This window comes from Lissotriton helveticus, chromosome 1_2, assembly GCF_964261635.1.
Source record: "Lissotriton helveticus chromosome 1_2, aLisHel1.1, whole genome shotgun sequence".
NCBI lineage: Eukaryota > Metazoa > Chordata > Amphibia > Caudata > Salamandridae > Lissotriton > Lissotriton helveticus.
This window is the reverse complement of record NC_136058.1, coordinates 9,362,353-9,389,227: the sequence shown is the minus strand read 5'-3', so window position 1 is coordinate 9,389,227 and position 26,875 is coordinate 9,362,353. Positions and strand designations below refer to the sequence as shown.

The following is a 26,875-nucleotide window of genomic DNA, read 5'->3' as shown; positions in this document are numbered from 1 at the left end:
AAGTTTCAATACCAAAGCTGGGAATAATTTAAGCAAGATTTATCTTAGTGCATCTTTGTGGTCTTGAGTTTGCTGATTATACAACTTTAAATGTTGATTTCAAATTAATATGATTATAGAGTCTTAAAGAACCACCATCTAGGTGAATCCTATTCACGTATGAGTTGTTATTACACAGGCGAAATACGTCCAATTCTAAATTTTTCGTTACTTGAAATTGGTAGACACTTTTGAAGTTTGACATTATGAGATTTTGTGAAAATTTCAGCATTAGGAGACTAGTTTATGATGATAACCACACCAGCAATCCACATTTCAGATTAAAAGCTTAATTTTGTGAAACTTTGCAAAATTTGTCATGGAATTTCATGAAGTTTCACGAAAAAAATTATGCAAATTTGCATACCTTTAATCCTGAGGTAGTTAATGTGAAGGAGCCTGTTTAAGTTCCTAAATATTAAGAAGGCATGTCTTCTGAGTGGAATTTACCAATTGATGACTGGGTGAGGCAAAAACTGGAGTGTGCATTAAAATCATCAATGTCCACAAATTTGCTGAGGAGAAAGATATGACTTTGGGCGTGATTTCGATATTTGCAGATGGCTTACTCCATTACAAACGAGACAAATATCCTGTCTGACTTACAACAAGTGCATCATATCCTGTAGTGCTTGTATTAAGGCCGTAGTGATGTCCATCACATTTGTGACGGAGTAACCTGTCCGCTAAACTCAGTATCGGGCTCTTCGGCAAATGATACAGCTATTAAAAACATGTCTGTGTATATACATTTAATTATAATGAAGGATAGAACAGTCAATAAATAGCTTTTACGAACACTTACCCTTATTTGTCAATACTTACTGGAATATTTATGAACACTGTTTCAAAATCACGCACTGACAGAAACTTTTTCAACGGCAACATAAAAAACTGCAAATGTACATAAATAGTGAAAATTAGTCCAATGTGCACGTTTTTTAATTTTTATTTATTACTTTCCAGATGAAACTTCTGTGGTCATACAATGGAGTCACTCACTTTCTCTATGGATTCCAAGGTTTCCGTATATTTTTCTTCAGTTTGTTTTATTTCTAAAAGGCAACAGCTTCGAATGTCACTTTCTAGTGATTTCTACAAAAAATTTGCAAAATAGTAAAGTTAGGGGCCAAGCATGATGATGAGACACCCAAAATACTTAAAATACAGACAAATTTCATTACGATTTATATTCGTTGTGGGGTAATTAACACTTCTCAAAAAGGAGACAGGATTAAAAAACAATAATAATGAAAAGTAAAGAACCCAAGAAGAAACTGGAAACCTGGACCTTAGGAGAACGTCTAGAAACGAGGCCGTATGATCTATTCATAATCAATTGTGTCTACAAAACATGTCAGTCAACAAGACCCACTGCCTCAAATCTTGACCAATGCCCGTGGAATCCTGGATCTCCAGTGACAACTTGCATTTCCATCTAAGCAACACAGAAGTCATCCTCCTTTTCTAGAACATTGACAATGCTCACCTCTTATCAAGGGTCTAAAGATGGGCTGGTTCACATCCCAACTTGTAGGTCAGTTTACCCCCAAAATGGAGCTCAAAAGTACAGTGAAGAAAATCTCCAGAAGCACGCCTTTATCTGCTCTCCGAGGCTCCTCTACAAGAAGCATGTCCATTCTCGCTCCTAAGTAGCACCTCCTCAGGCCCTTCATGAGATCTAACCTAACATTATAGTTCCTCTCACTGTAATATTCCACCCTCCCCTTCCACGCATTTTTCTTATTTTCTAAAGCATTTATATACCCTATCCTTATTTCGCGTGTTCCACATATACAGGGCTACACAAAGGAATGAGCATTTATGGACCGGTTTTATTCCCTGACTTCAAAAAAGTTAATGACGCCTTTTTACACACAAAAGAATAGTAGAAACGTGGCCCACATCAATTCACGACACCTCCTACTTAATGTGACACACAATTGACTCTTCATTCTGTGCAAGATCAAGGCCCTGACTGATTGTATGCTGAGGGTTAAATTCCAGTCCCTGTGCAAAAAACAGTTTGTGTAGGGATCAGAGTTCCGAGCTTTGTGACAATTATTACACCCCCTCTGTTTTCCGCTCAACGGTTTCAGCAGGTCACACTTTTCCAAATTGAGCCGGGTACGTGGAATTCGGTGCATTTAGCACCGATTCCTTATGTTACGCATCATAAGGTATGGGGAATGTGGAACTCGGAAAAAGAGGTATTTACTGTAGTCGGAATACCTCACCCTGAGGAACTACTATTTATCAGGTTTGGTAAATACTTCACCACGACGCACTAAAAACCATATATTTAATACTTGAAGCAATTCTTTCTTTTTCCGCAAAAGCCATTCTCAGATTGTATTTTTATGACCAACCGGTGAGCAATGGATCTTGCAGAAGAATTACTTTTTTAGTTGCTTGAGCTGAAGAAGAAGCTACTGATCAGTTTTTGCTTTAGGGGTAATAGTAACGGGACACTGTACAGCCTACTGAAGTCCCCGCATCACTCTCTCTTACCTGGCAAACCTGAGGCATCAGCAGGCTGAGTGAAGCGACCGGTACAATGCCGGCTGACCATGGTTCCTGGTCCGTCTCCTGCAGCACCTGCCTGGGTATGAAGAGCAGGCCCATCTCCTACAGCCCAGGTGCCGGGGTCACTGGCACTCTCGAAAGTGCATGCGTCACCGGAGGTAGGACTGAACCTACCCAGCGAGAGAGCTGCGTGCCACACAGCCACTAACTACCCCATGAGCCCTGAGGTGAAGGGAGTCATCCCTGCAGCATCAACTGTAGACGCCCACCCCCGCCAAGCAAGCTGGTCTGCCACACCAGCAGTGAAGACCTGGAGCAGTGAAGACCTGGAGCCACCCAAATTGCCCCAGAGGAAGGGGAAAAAAGGAAAGGACGCGCCGCAGTGTCCTTCGGTCCTCGGCGGGAAGTGTGCTCCCCTCCCACCCCCCCACCTGCACAGGCGGGCCCTCCTCTGCTCAAGTTGCTTGTCCTTGCAGCCAACGGAGGACGGGGCCTGCAGCACCACCAAGTAGACGCATGTTTGTAACGCAATCGGCCCTGAGTGTCCCAAGAGAGGCCTCACATGCCTGCTGTTTTTCAATGAAGTGACACCTGTGGGCAGTGGATAAGAGAGTCCTGCGATCCAGCCAGGAGAACCTCCCCCACTTACCTCCACAGACTACCTGTAGCAGCAAGGGTAGCCTCACCACATTCCAGGCAAGAGATGCACAGCCCGCAGTTCAAAGAACGACTGCCAGGACCTGCCAAACAGAAGCGCTGCACTGATACCTAGTAGCCGTGTGCGATACTGCACATTAGTCGTCACTAAAAAGCAATGGAACAATTGCCAGTACAATGTATGACAGATGTGAACAAGTGGCTCCCTCCAGGGTAGCATACAGTGTACCGCACCAGCGCCTCCCACGTTTACTGCAAATGACTGGCAGAGACAGCACGGTGGAGTCACGCATTTGCCAGCAGCAGAACTGAGTAATCCTGAGTCTGCCACCACTTTACACCAGCACTCACACCACAGGGAAAAAGAGGAGCCTGAATTGAGAGCCCCACAGCACCATGAAAAGCTGTTGTGGCCTTGTGATGCGATAAGGCACCACCTGGTGGCCAATGGTCTGCACCGCATTCACCTGCCAAAGCATTAGTACTTGAGCAATGTACAAGCGTGACGTCAAGAAGGCCAGCAGTGCCCCTTGACCATGCCTTCAGTAATGCACATAAACTTGCCAGCCACAAACCAGGCCATATACGACTCTACGCCTCCTTTTCTATAGAGAGACACTGAAGCTTTGAAACACAGCCAAAACAGAAACGGACTACACCCTGTGCCCCGTGAAGGGATATGGTAAATAAAAGGCAGCGCCTGCAAAAAAGAAAAGGAGCAGCCTACAGCGTCAGCAGGCACCAGGACAGTACCCCTTGATGCCAAATCAAGGGAAGAGAACTTAGCTAAAGGAGCATTACACGCCTCATGGGGGCTGCCTATTGCTCGCTGCAAGAAGGGGAAGACCAGGTAAACCCCGCAAGGAATTGCAGAACTCTGACAGTTGCCTGGGGCAGGAGAAGCATCAAGTGACCAAACAAGGCCCAGAGAAGGCAATATGACCAAGGGCAGCCAAGCCCCATGAAGATGCGAGAGAGACACGCGCCGAATGTGTAAACCCCAGTGGTGAGTAGCCACCACCTCAAACCAGAAGAACGGGCACACAAGTTTCAGAAGAGGACGCCCAAGAAGTGGACGGAGCGCACGAAGGCAGAAGTGCGCGGAAGTCCACACCAGTGAATTTAACAGCATAGGGAGGCACCCGGGAGATAGACATCTCCACAGAGACACACTGCTTAATGCAGCACAGAGAGCATCCATATCTCCACTGCACCTGTGAAGCCCCGCAGTGGGCTGAAGACAGCAGAGTGTACTAACTCACACTGCCTCAAGACGGAGTCACCAGGGATCCAAGACAGGGAAGAGGAGAGTCACACACGCCATGTGGCAAGCTGCCACTGTAACATGTACTCCAAAGACACGCAACACGTGGCTGGGCACCACATGCGCACTGCAAGCATGGGGCGCGTCACTTGAAGTGACCAACCCTGCCAAGCATGTTTGAATGGAGGCAGAGACAGGCGCCACCAAGGCACAGGTTTGAGGTGCAAGCACGACACCCTTGAGCGAAGAAGATAACTGTGATCCTGGCACCACGAAAATCCCTGAAGAAGAAACACAGAAGTCAAGTGGCTGCACGCCACCCAGCACCCAGGAAGAAGAAGAGAGAAAAGCGACTGGAGGTCTTGCCGGTTATGGCCCAGAGACCATTGAAGTTGATAGGCCCTGTTGGCCTCTTTGGAAGAAGGTGCATGCTACTGCACCAGGAGGAAGAAACAAAAAGAAGAGTGACAATCCTGGAGAGAACAAGAGGAGAAGCACAAGACTCGTACCACCGCAAGCCAAGAAACCACCCAGAGACACTAGACAGGCACCATGGCGGACCGACATCCCTAGAGACAGCCCCGTGGGAGAACCAAACGTAGGCTGCAGCAAGCGTGAACCACATCTTCCCTAGTGCTTCCCAGTACAACCGTCCCTCCCCAAGCGTCAGTAGTCTAAGTTGGATGGCATCCCTGCTCCTGACCACAGATGCCATGGGTGAAGGAACAGCCTCAGCACGACAGACACATATAGCTGCGAAGTCCCTCCACAATCCTCTCTCCTAAAAGATCATCACCACCTGTCGTCCAGGGCCCATGGCAACCACATCATCATTGCCATGTGCATGACACCGCACCCAGCAGGAAATATGGAAGTGTGACCGGATGGACTACACTAAGAATCTGATGACCGACCAAGGTCAGGAGGGAACGTCGTGAGTAGCCAGGCCGGACGTTGAAGAGAACTCAAGCTGCTAAAGGAGCGCATCCCAGCACACCAACAACAAATGAAGTGGGTGACAACCAGATAATGACATGGCGACCGTCCAACGGGAGACCGAGAGTAAGCCGCAAGCATGCGCAAACAGTCTCATGACTCATGTTTCTCAGCATATCCATCATGCCACCGTCACCGACGTCTTAGTAGCCCACGAAGTCCAAGTGCAAGGATGCAGATGCCTTCCCAAAAGAAATGGAAGCACCTGGCCACCCCCACTCTCAGTGATCAACTCAAGAACGAAGGCCTGCAACCATCACTGCAAGTCATCACCAAATGTTGCCCAGGTTCACTAAACGACTGGCAATGCCATAACACCAGTCCTTGTCAAATGCATCAAACACTACCATCTCCAGAGTACCGATGAACTGGACTACTACACTGTTGCCACACCAGCTGACAAGAAGAACCAGAGGCTACCTGATAATATGGCTTACACCTGAACTGCAGCTGCAAGAGCATGTCTTGACCAAGACTCATCCACCCCTGAGGTTTGTTCGAGCGACTGGGTACTGGCTCTTCGGTGGTCCTGCAGCTGCCCCCACATCGGAACACAAGCAGCCCCAGCACAGCCCACAAGCAGTCCCGTAGAAACTCTGACAAGGGGCCTCCACAGGCGGGAGAGTTGGACTTGATATTGCCCCAGAGCCGGATTACAGGATGAAGCGAAGTCGTCTAACAGAGACTTCAGTCGATAAAGCAACACCTTCGTGAACTTTCACTATGGACTCCAACCATGCTCATGACCCACCCATGTTTTAATGAACTGTTATAACCCACCACAGACCATCCTTAAGTCAGCGAAGTGGAGCAACTTCAGACCAAAGGACATGTTCCAACTGGTATGCTACCGGAGTGCAGCTAACATCTCCTCGTCAGCATTTGTGTCCTGAACCACTCAGGTTAAATTATGAGTGCCAGCCCAGATGGTCCTGCTGCAGTCAGAGTCACTAGCCCCAAGTCTGCTGTTTTCCCGCTGTCCAACTTGTGAGGCTGATGGACCCTATGGTGTTTAGTTGACTGTTTTTTACCCCCACAGGTTGGACCAGTGTTTTGCTTTGTTCTTCAATAAAGTCTGGGAGGAATGTAGTGTCCTGCTGGACACATTCTAGCGTCTCAGCAGGCACTTGTATTTCCAGCCCCTCCCTCGGGGGCTGGACACACATGCACCCCACACCCATCTATCACAGGTGACATGACCCTGCTAATAAAAGGGCCCGGGTGCACGTGTTCGAGGCCAGTTCCAGTACTATACGGCTGTGTCCATGTAGTCCTTTGCTAGCATGTGAGCCTAGTGGCCCACGTCACCACAGGGAGGTTGCTTTTTTCATTATCTGACTTGGGACAGTATTATGTAAAGTTGTGCCTGGTTTAAAAAAGGTGGAAAATATTTTGCATCGTTTTTCCTTCTTGGTTAATAAGGAATGGAGGAAGTGCATTTTATTTCTTTACATGCAGAGAAACGGAGCAAATATATTTTATAGGCTATTTTGTGCTAAACTGTGATTTACAGCATTGTTTGCAGCTAGAAACGTTATAAAAAGAAACAGAGCAAAAGGAGCTTCGTGAGATGGCATGACTATGCGCACACCGACGCTCAGGAGAGTGGCACGTGACTCCACGCCACTGCTCACGTTTCTCTGCGGAGCACAGATGACAGCCATCATGCCCCTCCTGCTATAGTTTGCACTCCTTAAGGCAGACTGCGGTCGGGCTGAGACCAGAGACGGCTTTGTAGTGTTGCATTTCTGTCCTCAGGAAGAAGGTATCCCAGGGTGGTAGTATGGAAAACTGAGTGGCAATTCCCTGCAGCCAGATGTTTACCGTACAAACGTAATTCGCGGAATATAAACTTGTAAAATGATTTAGAAAAAATACATGCATCTAATGGTTTTGCAATGACTTAACAAGCCATTACCTCCATTTTCCCTGGTGAAAAAAAGTTAATATGAAATGGACTGGGCCATGACCTCGTTCCTCACACACCGTTGCGCAAGCAACAAAAAGTATGCATAGTTGGTGTTCTCTGTTGTTTGCATAAGGGAAGACTTTCCATAATATGGCCCTTAATGGCTCTCGTATAATGTGGACCATCATTGGAGTAACACAAAACGCAGGAGTATGTTGTGTTCGTAATTGAGAGCCTGAGTTCTACACGGTTCTTGTAAAAAGTGGTCCCTAGGATCAATTTATCACTTTTAAAATATATTCAAACCAATATGTGATTCAATTGTGTATATGTATATATATATATATACATATATATATATATATATATGTATATGTATATATATATACATATATACATTTATATACCTAGTAATCGTATTGCAGCCTATAATTAGGCTGAGAAGCGTGCGTGTGAGAGAAGGCAGAGTGTTGTTTATCCGTTGCATTAATTGATAATCACATTAACATAAAACCATTGACTTCACATTTGCTACCAGGGTGCTAGATATAACACGTTGATAATAGTGTATTAATTACGCAGTGTTAAATGTCTGTAAAAGTGTTTACTGATTCTTTACAGGCTCTGGTCCACCAGCGAGCTTGAACATTATAGGAATGATCTCACCCACGTAATGGCCGTGAACCACGGAGATAGAATCCCATGGCTGACCTTCGTTAAGAAGGAATTATATCGTTTAAAGCTGCCTGAGCTTTGGGAGACTCCAGAACTGGGTTGTCAGAGGTTATCCCGGAAACGCTTAGCCCAAACCTATAAGGAAAAAAGCCTTGAGTCACTTATGACCTCGACTACTAACGGCACCCTTACCGAACGCTTTTTGCAATCCAAAAATGCCTATGAATTTGAGGCTTTTATGGACATTATTTTCCCAATACAAGCTAGAAAACTGTTTGTTCAGTGGAGGCTGGGTACTTTACCTATTAAAATCTTTACTTCAAAGTGGCTTCCAGGGGAAGACAAGACCTGCCCGGGTTGTAACTCCCATGATGAGGAAGAAACCCACCTTCTCTTCTTTTGTCCGGCATACTATAGACCAAGGAAACATTGGCTGGTCCCCCTATGCAGGAATTTGGGTTTCAGGAGCCACATAGAAGCTTATAGAGTTTTGAGAACTAGTACTCTGCCCCACATAGTCTTTGCCATGGCCAAATTCATTATGGCTATGTAGCGCATTAGGAGAAAACTGTTAAATACTTAATACCTCAAATCATGACTTTGTTTTTAAATATGGACTGTGATCTTTTTAACAATTCATGTATGTGTTCCCCTTGATTATGAAATGTTTTATCTTTTTCCACATCTTGTTTGAACGGCATGTAATTACTTTATGTAATGTGTTTCCAAAATTGTTGTTAAATGTATATTTATGTATCTTTTATGGTCTTATAGACCGAAATAAAGAATTTTGGATTGGATTGGATTCTTTAAAATACACAAAAAATATATATTAAGACGATCCCAACTAGCATTGTTTCAATGTCTATGATCTTGAGCAGTAAATATAAAATGGCCAGGTATGAATAGAGTATTGTGCTCAGTCCAGAAGGGTCTTAGTCAATATTTCAGCTCATAGATGGAGACTTGTCAGTCATCATCAGGACACGGAAGCGTACTATATATGGCTTCCTTATGTAAAGATGCAACTCAATAGTAGATGAGATTTTGAAGTTTTCATGCCAGAGAATTTCCACTATATATCACGTGCACCGCAAGAGAGAAGCCAGGTGCGTTCTGGTTGACAAGCAAGCCAAAAACTGTCTATCGGATGAATGTGCTATAGTTACACACTATCTCATTTGCCATGTAGAACAATTAATTTAGTCCTAAAGATGAAACAGCTTGTAATTAACTGAATTCTCCAAATAATGTGATGTATGGCTGCCAGAAAGATAGCTCCTGTTATGTTATGTGAATTAGTTTTTTAGTGCACTCGATTACCCGGGGGTGCGAGCTTCAATGGCTAGGTTTAATGGCACAGCAGAAGAACAGGAAGTAAAGCCAAGGAGGCTACACAGTGTTAACCAGCTTTTCAGAGATTTCCTGAATGCTAGTAAGCTGGACAATACCTTGATGTGCAGGGGCAGCAGATTCTAAGCCTTTGTGGCTCCCAACAAAAAGCTTCTACCTCCCCAAGCAGCCTACCTGAACCTGGGGACAACTGTGAATTTGGCAGAAGCCGAGCATAAGGTCCTACCTGGGTTGTACTATTTGAAACTGTGTAGTAAGAAATCTGGGCCTAGATCATAAAGTGCTTTGTCAGCAAAGCAGAGTGCTTTAGAGGTACTCATCTGTCTTATAGGGAGCCAGTGCAGTTCTTTTATTGATTTAGACACAGAGTGATATTTAGGAATCTTTAGCAGAAGCCTGGCTGCAGCATTTTGCAGAGTTTGCAATGTATTCAATATGTATTGATGTGCAGTGAGAAGCAGACCCTTACAGTAGTCTAATATTGCCATTGTCAGTGATTTGACAAGTGTTTTCTGAAGGTACACTGGAAGGTCTTGTTATATCTTTTTCATCGTCCAGAGGGTGAAAAAGACAGATGAGGTCACCACATTGACTTAATCGATGTAGCTCAGTTTGTCATCAATCAGAAATTCGAAGTTGCAGGACTTCCTAACAGCGGCCAGAACGACGGGGTCCAATAGGAGGTTTGGCCTCCCAAAAATATAACTTTGGTCTTTTCTGAATTAAGTTATAAGCAATTCCTGTCTATCCATGTATTGACTGCCTGCATGCAATCACAAATTCTGGACCTTGTGCCAGTGTCGTTGTTGGCCAGGGAGATGACAATTTGGGTGCCTTCTGCTTAGGAAGTCAGGGAAAAACTGAAGATTTTTATTAAGTTAGCTAGGGGGGTGACATAAACATAACTAAGCGACGACCCCTGAGGGACCCTCAGGGAAGGTAGAAAGGCTGTGAAGCTAATTCTTCCAGTTGAACCGACTGCTCTCGACCGAGGATGAAGGATTTTAGCAAATCCCAGGATGGGACAGTGATCTGAATTTTTGCTAGTTGATCTAGTAGCAACCCGTGATCAACAGTATCAAAGGCTGCTGAGTAATCAAGCAAGCTGAGGACTGCACCCCCACCCCAATTGAGTGCCTGCCTGATCTCCTTGGGAGCCTTGTTCAGTGGGGTCTCTGTACTGTGGCCACTGAGAATGCCACATTGAGTGGAGTCCAGGAGATTGTTGGATTGAATGTGCTCTACAAGTTGGTTCTTCATGATTTTTTCCGCACTCTTCGCTGGCAGAGATAGGCAGGAGAAGAGGCGGTTGCTATTTGGAGACCAGGGATACAAATATTCTTTCTTTAGAAGCAGAAGTACGGAGGATTCCTTCCAGATTGACGGAAACAAGCCAGACCTAAACATTAGATGACATTTATTCGATAACTTAGAGGCAATCGTTTCTGCCGCTAGCTTAGCAATCTGCTGAGGGCAGGGATCCTGTAGGTATTCGGAAGTCGTGGATCGGAGTAGTCTTGTGACTTCCTCCAGAAAGGTCATAGCAAACGCACTAAGAGTTTTCCTATTGAACACCACTTCAACTTTTTGTAGGTAAAAGTTGGACAAGCTGTTGCAAAACGATTGACTAGAGTCAGTGAGGGATTTTTTTGTGTCTGTTGTTAACTTGATGACCGTTTGGAACAATTCTTCAGCAGAGTTTTTAGCTTCTTCTATCTTTTAGTTAAGTAGGAAGCTTTTTCCGTTACAATTAAAATCTTGTACTTGCTAAACAGTTCTTATATTTAACCTTTTCTTCCTTATTATAGTCTTTCTCCAGCTCTTCTCCTGTCTTCTGCAGCTTTGTTTGTGAAGCAGTAAACCAAGGGGCCTAATTTTTGTTTCATCTGTATTTAACCATTTTAACCGGTGCCAGGGAGCTGGCAGCAGTATCTAACCAAAAACTATATTGAGAGACAGCGGTGTCTAGGTTGTCAAAAAGCACAGGTAGGGAGTCATTTAGCATTCAGAGAAGATCTGGTTGAATTTTGTGCCAGGCCTGAGAGGAGGAAGTGATTAGTCGAGCTTTGAGACTGGGCTAATTGGAATATATATATATATCAAATAGGTCTGCACTGCACTGCAATCTGTCCAGACTAATGGAAGAATTCTTATGTGGCCTAGTGAGGTGTTGGTGGTAAAAATACTTCACCTCAAAGGGGTTACAGAAATAATGATATTAATATTATGACTATTAATAATAATAACAATCCCGTGCTTTTAAACAGTACTCCCACCTTGTATTTTGCCATAAATACTGTAAGTAGCAGGTGCTAATATTACCCAACATAATGGTATTCAATTTTCAGACCTCAGTATAAAAGACTTAGTTGACGTTGCACATGCCCGACAGGTATTCAGCTCCTGAGCCGTTTTGCCAGCTTATTTGATTCAAACAGCAGTTCGCCTTGCAACATTCAACTTTGTGAACAATAATCTATGCCCATTGCAGTTGTGGTTCTCTTGTATGCAGAAAGTGGAGTAACAATGTCACATATGTGAATGAGAGGCAAAAAAGTGTCTGCTGCTGATAAAATGAGAGTGGATAAAACAAGTTTAACTGTTTCAACTAACGTCAATAAGGGCATCTGTTAAAATATGCTTCTTTGGAAAGAAATGCATATCTATGAGCAAAACTGAAAATGACAAAAAAATGACAAAGTGTGTCTGTGAGACACTTCAGTGGGTCCAAGACAAGAGAAAATCTGCCACAGGTAGACAGGGGTGGTGATATAGGCTTAATGTGCAAAACTACCCTTGGCCTTATCTCTATTTTGAAGCAAAAAGGCTTCCAGCAGGATGGTTGCTAAGGCATAATCCAATGAAGGCTATTTGAAGTCTGGTACAAACTTTGTGTTAAAACCAAAATCAAACTACAGACATTAGGTGTCCTTCAACTACTAATGCTGTGAGTAGCTTCCTTCAGAGGAATATCTGCTTGCTGAATGCAAGTAGCACCTCTCTGCCTGGAAGGGTGATCAGCAGGCTCAGTTCTGAGCAAGACACAATGTCCTTGGAGACAGCGTGTTAAGGGAAAGTATGCAAGAGCTCCATAAGCTTTGGTTGAAAGATGATTTTGGAGCATGCCATTAAGGATGAACATTCATTAGATCAATAAAGGCATTTCTACCCTTCTACTACTGACATGTTTTTTTAGAGTTTGGCAGCACACAGAAAAATATTAATGAACTCCATTCTTGAGTCCCATGGCTACCAATTCATACTGACCTTCAGGCACCTGGGTCTCCTGCATTTGGTAGGGCAATCTAGAGCAAAATAGCAGCTAGAGTATCCCAGTAATCATATGGATAGCTGCTCCAACTAAGTCAGTTAGGTTTAGTCCAACAGTGACTCTAGCACAGGCACCTTCTGTTTATGCTTATGTTATGAATAAGAAAAGTCTTCAAGATAAAGGACTGCAGAACTGCTCATTGGGCTGCAGGAAAGGAACAGCTGGAATTCTAATCTTTAATGTTTTAAGTTTAACCTGCACCCAATGTCACTGTAAAGGAGATTAGCTGAAATCAAGTGAAAGAGTTCTGCCTCTTCTTCCTTTCACTTAAAATTGATTGTGTGTGGTGAGGCCACACACATGGAGAGAGCCCTACCAGATTTGAAGACATCAGAGCTTTCCGGCTGATAACGTGGACAAATCATTTTTCACCTGCCTAACGAGTATGCCATAGCATTTCTGGGTAATGTCTAAAAGTTTGAAGGGTGCTAGATGTTTCCCAAAGAGCATGGCCATCATATGAACGTCTTTCATCGTAATCGTTCAGAAAAGCCAAGGTATTCTCACAGCAATGTTTCTATGTAGGCTGAGAGCTGACTGAATTGTAGACAGCATTCAATAACCTCTTATAAAATACAAGATTTAGAAATATTTACTTGTGTAATAAATATAAAATGTGATTATTTCACTAAAGATATTTGTTACCGCCAGACGCTAGAAAGTGACAAGGTTTATCTGGTCTTCAATATACTGCCTCTCCATGTTTGCCTTTGAAGTGCTAAGTCATAAAGGGGGTTGTCTGTGGCATGAGGATGTTTTGTACAATGAGGTGCAGGGGTTTTAATTCCCTTAAAGAGAAAGCAGCAGTGTGTTCCAAGACAATGGAAGAGAGAATAATGGGCCTCACAGGAATTGCCCCTTTCAGTGGAAGCAGTGGTGGACATCTTTGATTTTTGGAACCATGTATGGCCACTACCCCTCGCTACTTGTTCCCATTGCTGAGGGTGGTCTTGTTCCAGCATAACTCCACAATCCAAGCAAACCCCCATCTCCTGCAGTCCATCTGACTCAAATCTGAACCTACCAGTTGTGGGCTTGCATTTTCAAAGTACCCAGGATTCAGGTGGAAGTGTGCCTTGTTGTGCAAGTAGTGCATGAAACAAATAATCATGACAGAACTCTAAGACTAAGTTGGTCATGAGTGCTTTTTACACGGGGAGTCAAGACCCAAGCATACAATCCCACCCTATCCTATGGACACATGGACTTAAAGGTTCATCTCCATCATTTCACACTTGACTTAAGTAGTTGGTTTGTTAAGAGAAATTTAAAACACTTTGTGCAATGTAAATATACCCTAGTGTGTAATGCTTGCTCTTCTAGTAGCAGAACCACATTTGAAAATTTGAATTTATACAACTGCTATGTGTTGTTGCGACCAGTATAACTGTTATTGAACATTTCATAATGTATAGGCATTTAGGTTCATAAACAATATTGGTAGTTGATTAGATGGTCTAAGAGAGTACACACATTGGAAAATATACTTCTGATTGGCAAGTTAGTTTTCTTCTAGGGTTTTGCTGGTGGGAGGTATAATAAGTGTTTTTTATTGGTGTTGAAACGTATTTTCTGTTCTTCTGTAAACTTATCGCCACTGGTTCTGTTCACTCGAGCCCATCCTAAATCTTCCATTATGGGTCTGCCTCAAAATAACCAAGCGATTATAACGGTGCACCAGAGCTACAATCATGACTGTACCTAGGGACTCTGTAGATTCTCCGAAGAGGATATGAAGATTGACTAATGACAAAGTGCAATGCAGAAGTTTACAAGTGGGGGATCTATAAATGAGTGTTATAAACAAGTGGAGGATAGATGAAAACAGAGGAGGGAAAGAAAAGGGCACTGACTGGAAGGAAAAAGAGAATTTTTGTTGATGACAGTATTTCTTGCAATTGGCATTTAGCCAAATATCGGATTTAAGTTCACCCTTGCAAACTCTGTGTGCAACACTGACTAACACAGCAATGAGAGTCTTTACATTCCATCTTTGAGTAGGCCTGGGGAGAGTTCTGCTACGCTGAACTCCGCAAACTGACAAAAAACTCTGCCTCGCTCCGCGGAGTTCCGCAAGCAGTGGAGTGCAGTAAGGTGCACTGCATATGCTGATTTTTAGCGGCAGGAGTTTGTCCCATGCTGTAAAATCAGTGTCAAAGGCACCATGCACAGCACAAGAGGGTGCTGCTTCTTTCTGCTGCTCAAGTAGATGTTCTACTGGAGCTGCAGTTTCCGCAATGCGAGCAGTAGTGACCTGCCGCAAATGCCCATGCTGTGTTGTGAAATCTATCCAGGAGGTGATCTAACATATGATTTTTCTCGCTTGTCAACTTAACATTGCCGAGCCACGGGAGAGGAAAAACTCCACTCCAGGCTGCTGAGCTGAGTTCTTCGGAAGTCCGCGCTCTACACAGAACGTTGAGTGGGCAAAAGTATGCAAAGTCTGCCAGCAGAGTGGAGATAAGCGTCCACTCCTACCTTAAAGTCCTTTGAATTAATAGAGCCACATCGTTTTTAATTGGCAAGAAGCCTTATTTTTGGTGAGACATAACATCTGCCCTCTAGGCTTTGCTTATAATCATTCCAAAGTTCCACTTGACAGCTCAGTTACAGGTGCCTTGCAGGAGGCAAAATGAGACAGACAGTGCACTTTTTGAAACACTGACAAATTAGGTTAATGGTCATTCAGGTTGTAAACAAACCTGGATTACAGTCTATTCATGCTAATGTTTGAGACTCTATATCTAAAATTGCCTTATCGAAAGGTACCCAGTTAACATTTCTTCGAATATTTCCACTTTAGAAAAGAATTTGGTAGATGACTGTCTGTATCCCTTATGTCCTTTGATGACCAGAGGTAGACATTTTCATTCAGTAAGTAGGACTTCTTTTAATACTTGTAGCTGCCTCATGCTTTACTCACTGTAAGTACTATTAGAACATTGGAACGTTGGAAGCGCCATTGAAAACAATGGATAGCTCCGGGCTTATAATGGCTTGTATAAACCCGGACCTCGAACATTCCAATGTTTCTTTGTTCACAGCTCTGGCTGTGTACAAAGGCTTCAGGGAGCCTGAGGGGATTTCAATCCCCTCGTTCTCCCTGAAGGCTTTGTTTTATTTGTTAAAACATTTTGCCCTCTAGTGGCAGAATGTTCTAATAGCCTTTTAGCCCTTCATAGCAGGGCTATAACGGCTTTTAAAGTCCCACTGGCTCGGGCCTTTAATGCTGCAACGGGCCTTTAATAGCCGGTATAGCCCACTACGGCGGGCTATAAGGCTATATTAGAACATTGGAACATTGGAAGCTCCATTGAAAATAATGGATTGCTCCGGGCATATAATGGCTGGTATAAGTCCGGAGCTCCAACATTCCAATGTTTCTTTGTTCACAGCTCTGGCTGTGAACAAAGGCTTCAGGGAGCCTGAGGGGAATTCAATCCCCTCGCGCTCTCTGAAGGCTTTGTTTTATTTGTTAGAACATTCTGCCCTCTAGTGGCAGAATGTCCTATTAGCCTTATAGCCCTTCGTAGCAGGGCTATACTGGCTTTTAAAGTCCTGCTGCCTTGTTAAAGTCCCTTGCCTTCGGCGAGGGCCTTTAACGATGCAGCGGGCCTTTAATAGCCAGTATAGCCCGCTACGGCTAGCTATAATGCTATATTGCAAGCTTATCATTAGACCGAATTGCTGGTGCAATCTTACTTTGAATGTCACACAGACTTATTTTCCCTAAACACTTCTCCCCCTATGCTGAACTGCATTGACGGTAAACACACATTACAACGCATTTTTTACAACGCACTACCATTACAACGGAACTTTTACAACGCAAATACCATTACCACGCATTTATTTACAACGCATGTTTTTACAACGCAGGTACTTTTACAACGCATACCATTACAACGTAAGTATTGGTAAGTATATAATTATATTTAAAATGTTATATGTTAGGTTTTTTTTAAAGGGGTATTTTTAGGGTTTAGGGTCAGTTTTGGGTTTTTGGGTAAAGGGGTATTTTTAGGGTTTAGGGTCAGTTTTGGGTTTTTGGGTAAAGGGGTATTTTTAGGGTTCAGGGTCAGTTTTAGGTTTTTGGGTAAAGGGGTATTTTTAGGGTTCAGGGTCAGTTATGGGTTTTTGGGTAATGGGGTATTTTTAGGGTTCAGGGTCAGTTTTGGGTAAAGGGGTATTTTTAGGGTTCAGGGTCAGTTTTCAGTTTTTGGGTAAAGGGGTATTTTTAGGGTTCAGGGTCAGTTTTCAGTTTTTGGGTAAAGGGGTATTTTTAGGGTTCAGGGTCAGTTTTCAGTTTTTTGGTAAAAGGGTATTTTTAGGGTTCAGGGTCAGTTTTCAGTTTTTGGGTAAAGGGGTATTTTTAGGGTTCAGGGTCAGTTTTCAGTTTTTGGGTAAAGGGGTATTTTTAGGGTTCAGGGTCAGTTTTCAGTTTTTGGGTAAAGGGGTATTTTTAGGGTTTAGGGTCAGTTTTCAGTTTTTGGGTAAAAGGGTATTTTTAGGGTTTAGGGTCAGTTTTGGGTTTTTGGGTAAAGGGGTATTTTTAGGGTTTAGGGTCAGTTTTGGGTTTTTGGGTAAAGGGGTATTTTTAGGGTTCAGGGTCAGTTTTGGGTTTTTGGGTAAAGGGGTATTTTTAGGGTTCAGGGTCAGTTTTGGGTTTTTGGATAAAGGGGTACAGGGTAAAAATAAAATAAAATTAAATTTAAATTAAATTAATTAAATGAAATTAAATTAAATTAAATTAAATTAAATACAATTACATTACATTATATTAATTTTAAATAATATACAATTAAAAAAAATATATATACTTACCAATACTTACGTTGTAATGGTATGCGTTGTAAAGGTACCTGCGTTGTAAAAAAATGCGTTGTAAATACATGCGTGGTAATAGTATTGGCGTTGTAAAAGTCCCGTTGTAACGGTATGCGTTGTAAAAACATGCGTTTTAACGTCATATATCCGCATTGACTAGTTGTCATGGCAAGACATGATGGAGTATCATATTGTCATCTATTGTTTCAGGTGACAATAGACGATTAAGTGATAGTGCTAACATTTTGTTGTCCCCTGATTTCATAATGGTTGTTTATTTTGCGGTGGTCTTGCCCATCGTGTTATCCGCACTTTTGTTTCTACATTGAGGAAGCTATGTTTGCAAATGTTGCTGAAATTATAATTTCGCTGGTGTGGTGCAACCTGCTCTGGTATTGTGTGGTATGAAATACTTGGTGAAGAGTAGTTTGCAGCATTGCAATATCAAGTGGTTTGGGGAGATGAGCTGTGTATTCGATGTGTTATATTAACTTTGGTGTGGTGTTATATTTTTAGGAATGGCATGGCAGGATGCCCAATTGTCTGTTGAAATATTATGTTATATATAAAATGGTGTATTTTATGCATTTCTAAGGCTAACATCCGCCATGCATGACAGAGCTGTCTGTGTACAATGATAGTCATACAAAACAGACAGAGCAGCATCAAAGATGGCTGCAGTTAAGCTCTGTCCATAAACACCTCTAAAAATCGAAGAATGACAATAGTTATCGATGGGTTAAAGTACAATCCAATAACTTTATTAATTTATTTTATTTTGAGAGTTTTATATAGAGCTGGCTAGACCCGGAGGTATCAGAGCGCTTTACATAAGGTTCCACAGAAATAACAAAATTACATCAGTTACACGTTACATCAGTTACTAGAAAAACATTTCAAGAGAGTAGAAACTAAATAAATGGAGCTTAGAAGGGTAAGGGGGTATAAAAATCACACAGCATGGACACAGCATGGAGACGGGGAGAACAGTGCCCAATGTCCGGCTGGGTAGGTGATGACCTAGGGGATAAACCAGGGCTGATCTCCTCTATAGCTGTCTAGGCAGCTCCACCAGATGTAGCATTCATGTAAAAAGTGTCAATCTTTAATGCTTAACAGTCCATTAAGGAAAGAACTCAATTTATCAATTACACTTTATGAACGTTTTATTCCATTTGACTCAGATATGTAATATGCCATAAAGAAAGAATTAATAATAATAGGAATGAAAATGAAAATGCGTACAGTTGGAGCTACTGCTTCAGCTTTCATTAAATCTTCATACACTTCGCCACCTTCATCATCCCCATAGACACAATCGTATAGTTCTTCATCATCGTCCACACCAGTTTCACTGAAAGAAAGATTAAAATGTTTCAACTCAAGCACTTTATTCAGTTAAACCTATCAATGGAAATGTCTAACGGGTGTGAAATAAAATGTCCACAATATAGAAATATGAAAGTAAAAGACATGCCCTATGCACACTTTCAAAATAAGTATATACTATTAAATGTATAAAGAACTGTGAAGTAATTAGCCAAAAAATATTAAAAATAGTATGCTAAATTACATGTTACATTTCTTACAAAGTAATGGAAACTCTACTAAGCAATTTATTATTTCTATGGGTCCACACAGTCAGCATTATGCTTCTTAGGTAGAGGATCCCATTGGATCTTTTAACAAGTCCACAAGAAAACTCGTTTTTCGGTGCAAGAACCACCAAATAATGCCATTGCTAGAAGCCATACCTATTTTTGCATACTGCAACCCAGACAATTGGATTTCTTGAGTATAGAATAGTGAAAATCTGAGACACAAAAAGGACTCATGATATTAAAAAAATCCCATTTATATCCTGTATTAAATGCTTTCAGAGTAATATTCCGAGAAAGACAAGATTAGGTAATGGCATTGGGGAAAGAAGTGCTCTGCACTTTATACTTTACCAACAAAATCCGTCAGCTGGAAGAAGGTATTAAAACAACATTGCTTTAGAAGACAATATTCATGAGCGATCCGGAAAAAAAGATTTAAGTGTGCCACTACTCATTAGTTGCCTAAACCCATCTAGAAAGACCTTCTCCACTTCTAGTGGTACATCCTAGATCTACGCATTCTCAGCAATACTAGATTAACCCAAATTAATGTGATTTCTATCATTCTGGAGCTAGAAAAACAAAACATTTATCATAGATAAATGATTATTCATCTTAATGTTTTTCAGGTATTTGGGGTCATAGTACTCAGGCAAAATATCAAGAAATGAGGAAAGTGTCTGATGATGTCCCGTCAGTCAATGGCTTTAAGATCCCCAAATTCCTCTACGCCAATGATTCAATTTTAATAGCAAAAAAAAAGCTAAAGGACTACAAGCACAGCTCTCAGCTATGGCAACCTATTGCACAACAAATAATCTGGTAATCAACACCGGTAAAACCAATATAATGACTTTCAGAGTCAAGTTCCCTTTTTTATAAATCATAATGAACTGGAGGAAGTTCTATCTTTTAAGTACCTAGGCAAAACATTGAAACGGAAAATTCACATACAAACTGCCATAGGCAAATCAGAAGCTGTGGCAAATGCAATCTAAAGAATGGCTTACAAGCACAGCCATATGTTTCCCAATTTTATTGTCAGAGTGTTGCAACCAAAAGTTGGAAGCCAAAGCAAGTATGGCGCAGAGTTATGGGGACTCGACTCAAGACTAGAGTGCGGGTAGGTCATTGCGAGAGGAGATTCTGGAAATCAATACTTAAACTGCTAGGAAGCTTCCCTACAGTGGTACAAGAATTGGATATCAGCTACTTTTCTATTGAGAGCAAATGTCAGATGACTCCGATTAAGTATGGGCTGAAAAGGCTGACCTCGAGAGCTAAATCCCACTGCAACAAGCAATTATTGTACTTAAAGTGGCAGCAAAAAATTGATGCTTTAAAAATCCTACAACTGAGTTGTCGTGCCGGCTTGTTTGATCCATCCTTGAATGCTCAACAATATCTCACTCTGCTGGTGAACTAGAGGGAAAGAAGACTGTTTGCCTTAGCTAAGGGGATGCTTATCATTGAACACAACTAAGAACAGAATAAACTCAGCAGTGCCAGAGAAATGCCTCCGTGGCAAAAGAGAGGATCTGGAGCATTGTATGCTGCTCTTCAAACTATATAAGGCCAGTTCAAAAACGATAATTAAGATCTTATGTAGAGAGCAGCTTGATAACAAAGCAGATGAAATACTCTTTCTGCTAAGTGACCTTATGGGTGATGTAAAAAAAAGCAACTGACCAATATTTAAGACTAAGCTGCGATATTCGTGAAAACCATCAGGTTGCCTCACCGGAAGGTTTAGTGGGAAGGCAAGCTCACCAGTTTAAGCCCCCACAGCATTTTAACTTGGTTTTATTCTCTTATGTATTTTATCGGTATATCATGTTTTTAGCATACAGTATTTTTAGGTATCTATTTAACTCGAAAGTGTGATTTATTTATTTGTGTGTGCCAGCCATGTTTTGTACTGAGGGCCGAAAGCACTTTCATAACTTAAATTCCGGCAAAATAACTTTAACTAAGAGCTGGGATGCAAATTAGAAGTCTAAACCTAAATATGATACTAACCATTAATTGAATTAGGCATTCGCCACAGTTAGTCCAGTAATAGAACTCAAAGCTGGTGGAATGGCCACCTGCTCTTAATAATGGCAACTGCATAAGTCTTACATCTACAGACAGCCGTTTGAAATCACATATAAAAAAATGCGAATACTTCACTCTAGAAGCCCAAACAATAGTGTGTTTACATAGGGAGGGACATAGTGAAACAGGCTAAGTCTCTGGAAGAAACGTCACCTTTATGAAATTGAATCAACCTATCACAATATAGTCAGTAGCCTACTCAACTTTTCAAAGAGACTGATCCAATGTTTTAATAGAGACTCATGGTTATTTATTCTGCACCATAACCACAAGTTACTTAGCTTATTTTACTGCCAAGGGGGATTCCCATTTTGGGTCTTCTGCATACATTGCCCAAGTTGCACATAAGATCAGTATATAACCCATCAAGTGTGAATGAGAAGAGTGGGCTGGTCATATTTCATGTTCATTCAGAGCCTCCCTAGTAGAGATGTGCATGGTGTCTGAATACACCCAATGAATCTCCCTTGCACACTACTCTTTCTCAATGACTTAAATAGCTCCAATAGTGTGCCAAAAACTCATTATAGAGTTTTCAGTGTGTAAAGTCAAAGTTGTAGTCTATGGTGATTTTAATGTCACTTTAAAAACAGTATTATATCATTTTAAAGAGGAGTGAGTGCAAGGGAGAAGACTACTTGGCAAACTGTCATTCAGTTAATGGCATAGCCATAGCTTTACAACACCCAGTGGTATACATATGTGTAATTGTAAGCATGCATATTTTATTGAACTACATCAAGACCGTACTCTATGAACAATCACATTTTAGTTTCCACATTTTTCTCAACCCATAGGAAGATATTCATTCAATGATGTGCTTAGATCACACTTACTTTCTCAATCAAGACTGCAGAGGATGGCTTTAAGTGTCACGGTTTTTATCATGGAATCATCAGTGAACTTCAGGTGATGTATGTCTAGACATAGAAATTAATGTGCAATACAGGTGCAATAAATACTTCACACCTTTCATAGTTGTTCTCCAAACACAAAGTTTTTTTGTTAGAGGACACAACATCAGCAGTTTCAATAGGCGAGTCATAAGAGTATGATTGAGATAAATTAGTTATTGGTACACCACTTAGATGTGGACATCAATCATACTAGGCAAATCCAACAGCTTGTCCCAGTGAGTTAGTTATAATGATTTACTAAAAGCTAAAAGCTATTAGCTACCAAAGATATAAATAACGAGGCATTCATTTGGAAGACTGTGAGGACACAGCTACTGCACACAAGTAGAGCAATTTTTATAAGCAAGATGCTATCTTTTAAAGCACTGACGAGAGTCAGGTGAGCACAGATCATGAAGATCCTTCATCTGAATAAGGTTTGGGTTAGAAACCAGCTGCAGGTAGTTGCCTCTTGTCAATATTGAATGCTGCAATATATCACTGAAGATTGCTTTCCCAGTCTGAGAGGTTTGCTTTACTACTTCTAATCAGAAGCCACAGAAGGGTGTGTAGATTTGGAAGAACTTAAGAGAGTAATAAAAGAGTTGCCTAATGGGAAGGCTGTGGCGAAATGGTCATCCAGAAGAACCTTAGAAATAAATTGCACACACAACTAAACCTCGTACCTTAAACAACTATCCACACAATAAAGCAAGGTGCACAAATCCAAGACATTTGCAGAAATAAACGAGCTTCTAGGGGAGAAGGCATCTGGTTTGTCTGTCACGGCTTAGACTAGCCCAGGAGAGACACCAGAGCACATATTAATTCAGCTTTTAACACACTGTATATAGTTACTTCTGAGACCACTTGCAATTATCAGATTGGCTTGCTTTATTTATTTCACATGCATCAAATCTTAGGTAACTAATCAAGAAATGAGAGAATTCTCATAGGTTTTGCCAGTACATGATTTACGACCAATTCTTTAGAGAATGACGAAAGCCTTAATATATTTCTACATCAGACGGCATAGTGTCAGACTCCATTTTCCGCATGAAAAATATTAATGAAAGGTAGTCATACTGGCTTGAAGTGCCTCCTGATGAATTAGCATATCAGTCCAATAAGCATTAACCAACAATAACAATGCTTTAGCTTTATTTCAAACTCTGGTTCCAACGTTATCACCGCTTTGTAAATGATACCTACTCAATTAAATCAGGAAGCGCTTTATAGATGTCTTCGTCATCCTCAATGCGTTCTTCTGTGGCGAATGGTCTGTAGAGAAAGATATACAAACGTGTTTTCAATTTATTTTTTAAATCTTTTTTAAAGGACACCTCATGTCATGCTGAAACTCTGCTACCACTAGCTGTGCAGTTTAAAGAGATCTCATGCCACATCGGTGCCCACATCTGCAAGATTTTTTATACTGAACAAAATTGTAAGTTACAAAGTCCACATTTCTTTCAAATCAAATCATATTTATTTCAGTTAATTAAAACCATAGATTACACATCCCAAATGATAAAAAGTTCAAAAACAATGCTCTTCTTCAGGAAGGCAGAATCAGCCAACATTATCTAACTTATTTCCATCCCTACCTGTGTTGCAGTGCCTCTACCTAGAGAACCTATTGTAAAGTGCAAATTGCGGCAGCACGGGGAATGATAGCAGTGCATGGGTAGCATAAATGAGAAACAAGCAAAGGGTGAACTATTTCTAGGAAGCAGTGACACCCCGTGCCCTCTTGTTTCACATGGGTTCCTATTGTCTTACACTGCCTCCTAAGTAATACCAAATATAAAGTGTAATAGTGACAAAATAATTTTTTTGTTAAAATATTTGTAAAAGTGGGAGGAGACATCGGAACAACATTTACTCTACCCTCCTCGCCTGGTAAGATCTGCAGTAGGCATTTTATCTCACAATGACCTGTCCATGAAAACGCTGTATATAGTGCACATATGACAGTGCAAGAAGCGCTAATAATACTGGATGGCATAGGGAGAAACAGGAAAGAAGAAAAACTCTTCTGGACAACAGTGTCTCCCCGTTCTCTAGTACCTCTTGTCTTACTCGGCATCTTCTAAAATACCAAATATAAAGTGCAGGTGTAACAAGGTAACGCACATTTCTTTAAATGTATCATCCACGTTATAAAGCGCAACATACTTTTTAAAGAACCATACAAGTGCTGTGATTTAGCACTGATGATAAACTGACTTTACTTGTGGAATCCTCACCTTTTCGCTCAATGGATATCGTCCAGCTTAGCTTGAAGCCCTCATTCCAGATCCCAGCAACAGATCCAAACTCAAGGGCAAAGATAGAGCTAATGAGAAACTTGTAAACAAAGACTCAGGAAAGAACTGATCTATTTTCTAACGGGTCAACAACAAAAGGCAAATGGGCAGAAACAATACAACGTTTCCGAAGGGACTGGATATAGGAGCAATGGCATATTTTACCCATGAGATTATTAGATTAGTTTAGTAATGCCACAAAGAGGAGAAGTTGTATGTTCGCAGAAGGAGCTGCCCATCCTTAAAGGCGAAGGGACTATGCCCCCCCCTTTTTCCCAGACATATAGAGTCTCTGCCAGGCTGAGAAAAAGGTCAGCCTGATGAACACTCTTTATGTTCAGGTCAGGCAGAAGGTGCTATACATGCGCTAAATGTGCAGGTACCTGGCTGCCTGAGCTGAACCGCACCGGGCTAAAGATGTCACTGCTCCTGTGGGCACTAGGAAGACCTCCCTTTCATGATGAGCAGGAGTGTGAGTGAGAGCCTTGGACCTGAAAACTTCAGTTTTAAGCCCTGAAGTGCCCAGGGCTGAGTGTCTATCAGCATGGCAAACTGGCCGTACCGGGCATTTGGCATTTTCCCGGGGAGGGTGGAAGAGTGGGGTGCTGGTTTGTTAGTGGGGGCCAGGTTTGCAGAAGTGCAGCAGTTGTAAAAGCACTGCAAAGTTCTTGTATATTCAGCAGTTTTCGGGCAACAATAAAAGTGTCAAGATAACTCTGGTGATTCATTTTCCTTCTGGAGGGAGATGGAAGTTGTGCCTAGTGGCAGTTTTGACTCATCTAATGTAGCTCAGAGTATTGATATGCCTGCTGAAAAGAATGTGTACCATGCATATCAAAGAATAGTATTTTATGTGCATAGCTCAGTGAGTTAAAGTTTTTGTCACAGAGACTCTTTTGTTACTGTGCAGTTCGTAATCCAGCACAGTGAGCTATGAACCACCATCAAAGAGCTTCATGCAAACTGCATGGTACAGGTCGGAAAGTTATGTTTTTTCCTCAGGCTTTCATTAACATAAAAAATGGTTTGTTTAGGTAGAAATAAATTCTTATTATTGAAGTCAACTCTAACCACTGTGCAATGTTCTGAATCATGATTTTGTGCACATCCAGACAAAGCACTCTTAAAATAATGCCTACCAGGAAGGATGACATTAAAATCCTACACCTTGTAGACCCCTTTGCCTTATGTAACATTTTCTATACACTGATTTACACACGTATGATGTCATTGTCTCTGTATATGTGTGTAAAGTATAGTGCTCCGACACCCAACAATGTTATGAGAGATTCTATAAAACAAATGAAATACATGTGAGAAAGGGGTCATGTAGAGATGAGAGGCACTGTTGAGGGTGATAGTGAAGGAATCATTGAAGAGCACCAATAAAGATCGTTGTATCCTGGTGCATATTAAGGTCATCGTTTATTATGCTTTAAAAGCTAATACAATGGAATATATAATGACAAAAGTGTTGTTGAGTTCACCATTTGCCCCAAATGTTCTTGAGAGAAAGCCACTAAATCCCCCCTTAGTAGTGGTCAGGCTAGATTACTGAACTAGGTATGCACTATATGGGGGCTGGTCTGACAAAATTTGCTAGGGCTGCTTTGGGTTCTCTGTACAGCCCTGTCTATCAGTGACATCTAGCACCTAAAGCAAGAAAACTACCAGCCCCAACATATGAAACTAGGCCCCAAAATGGGGTCCTGAAATAAGCACACTGTCACCGGAGCAAATTAAGTGCAGAGAAAGTCAGTCACACCAGTTTATACAAAAAGATGATAATTTTATTGATTTTTAACACATATTTCAAAAAGGTTAGATGCTTGGTATGATACAGACCAGTGCATCAGACACCAGTAACAAAATATTCCAATATATCAAATTCCCACACTCCTCATTCATACTACACATTCATTCCTTCACATGTTCCCAAGACTCATCACACATATCCATACCTCGATCACATAATTCAACACATTCAAAAGTAAAGAAAATAGAGAAACACCACAAGATGGTCCTGAGACAGGATAGTACAAATCATCATGGTTATGGGGGTAGGGGTAGATATCATCCAGCTTTCCCCTCACGAAAAAACGCCAATGCGCATTTTGGTGTGTTGCCCCATCCGGGGCTACACCTTCCTCAGGGCGAAAAGGGAAAAAGGAATGGAGGGAGGGACAACGGGCCGGAGGACTGTAATCCGCCAAACTCTGGACGCATGGTAGGAGGCACTGGACAGGAGACCTTGATGGGTTTGAAAAGAAAACGCTCCGCTCAAGTAATTTCCAAATGGTTCCTATGGTGGGGACGATCCTGATGTTCATTTTTTTTTCAAACAAGCGGAGCACTACTCCTATTCTTGAGTCAAAGCTTCCAATGATTCAATTTT

At 41.7% G+C, this 26,875-nt stretch overlaps 1 protein-coding gene across 1 annotated transcript in view; it reads right to left on the bottom strand.

The window, feature by feature from the left end:
• VAV3 (vav guanine nucleotide exchange factor 3) overlaps positions 1 to 26,875 on the bottom strand; it is a 1,314,294-nt gene that overhangs the window by 689,894 nt on the left and 597,525 nt on the right. The window contains exons 4-7 of the mRNA XM_078668453.1: positions 23,384 to 23,452; positions 18,823 to 18,931; positions 1,042 to 1,134; positions 865 to 933 (exon numbers count right to left, since the gene is read on the bottom strand). Coding sequence (XP_078524579.1) covers positions 865 to 933; positions 1,042 to 1,134; positions 18,823 to 18,931; positions 23,384 to 23,452 — 340 coding nt within the window. The remainder of the gene's footprint in view (positions 1 to 864; positions 934 to 1,041; positions 1,135 to 18,822; positions 18,932 to 23,383; positions 23,453 to 26,875) is intronic.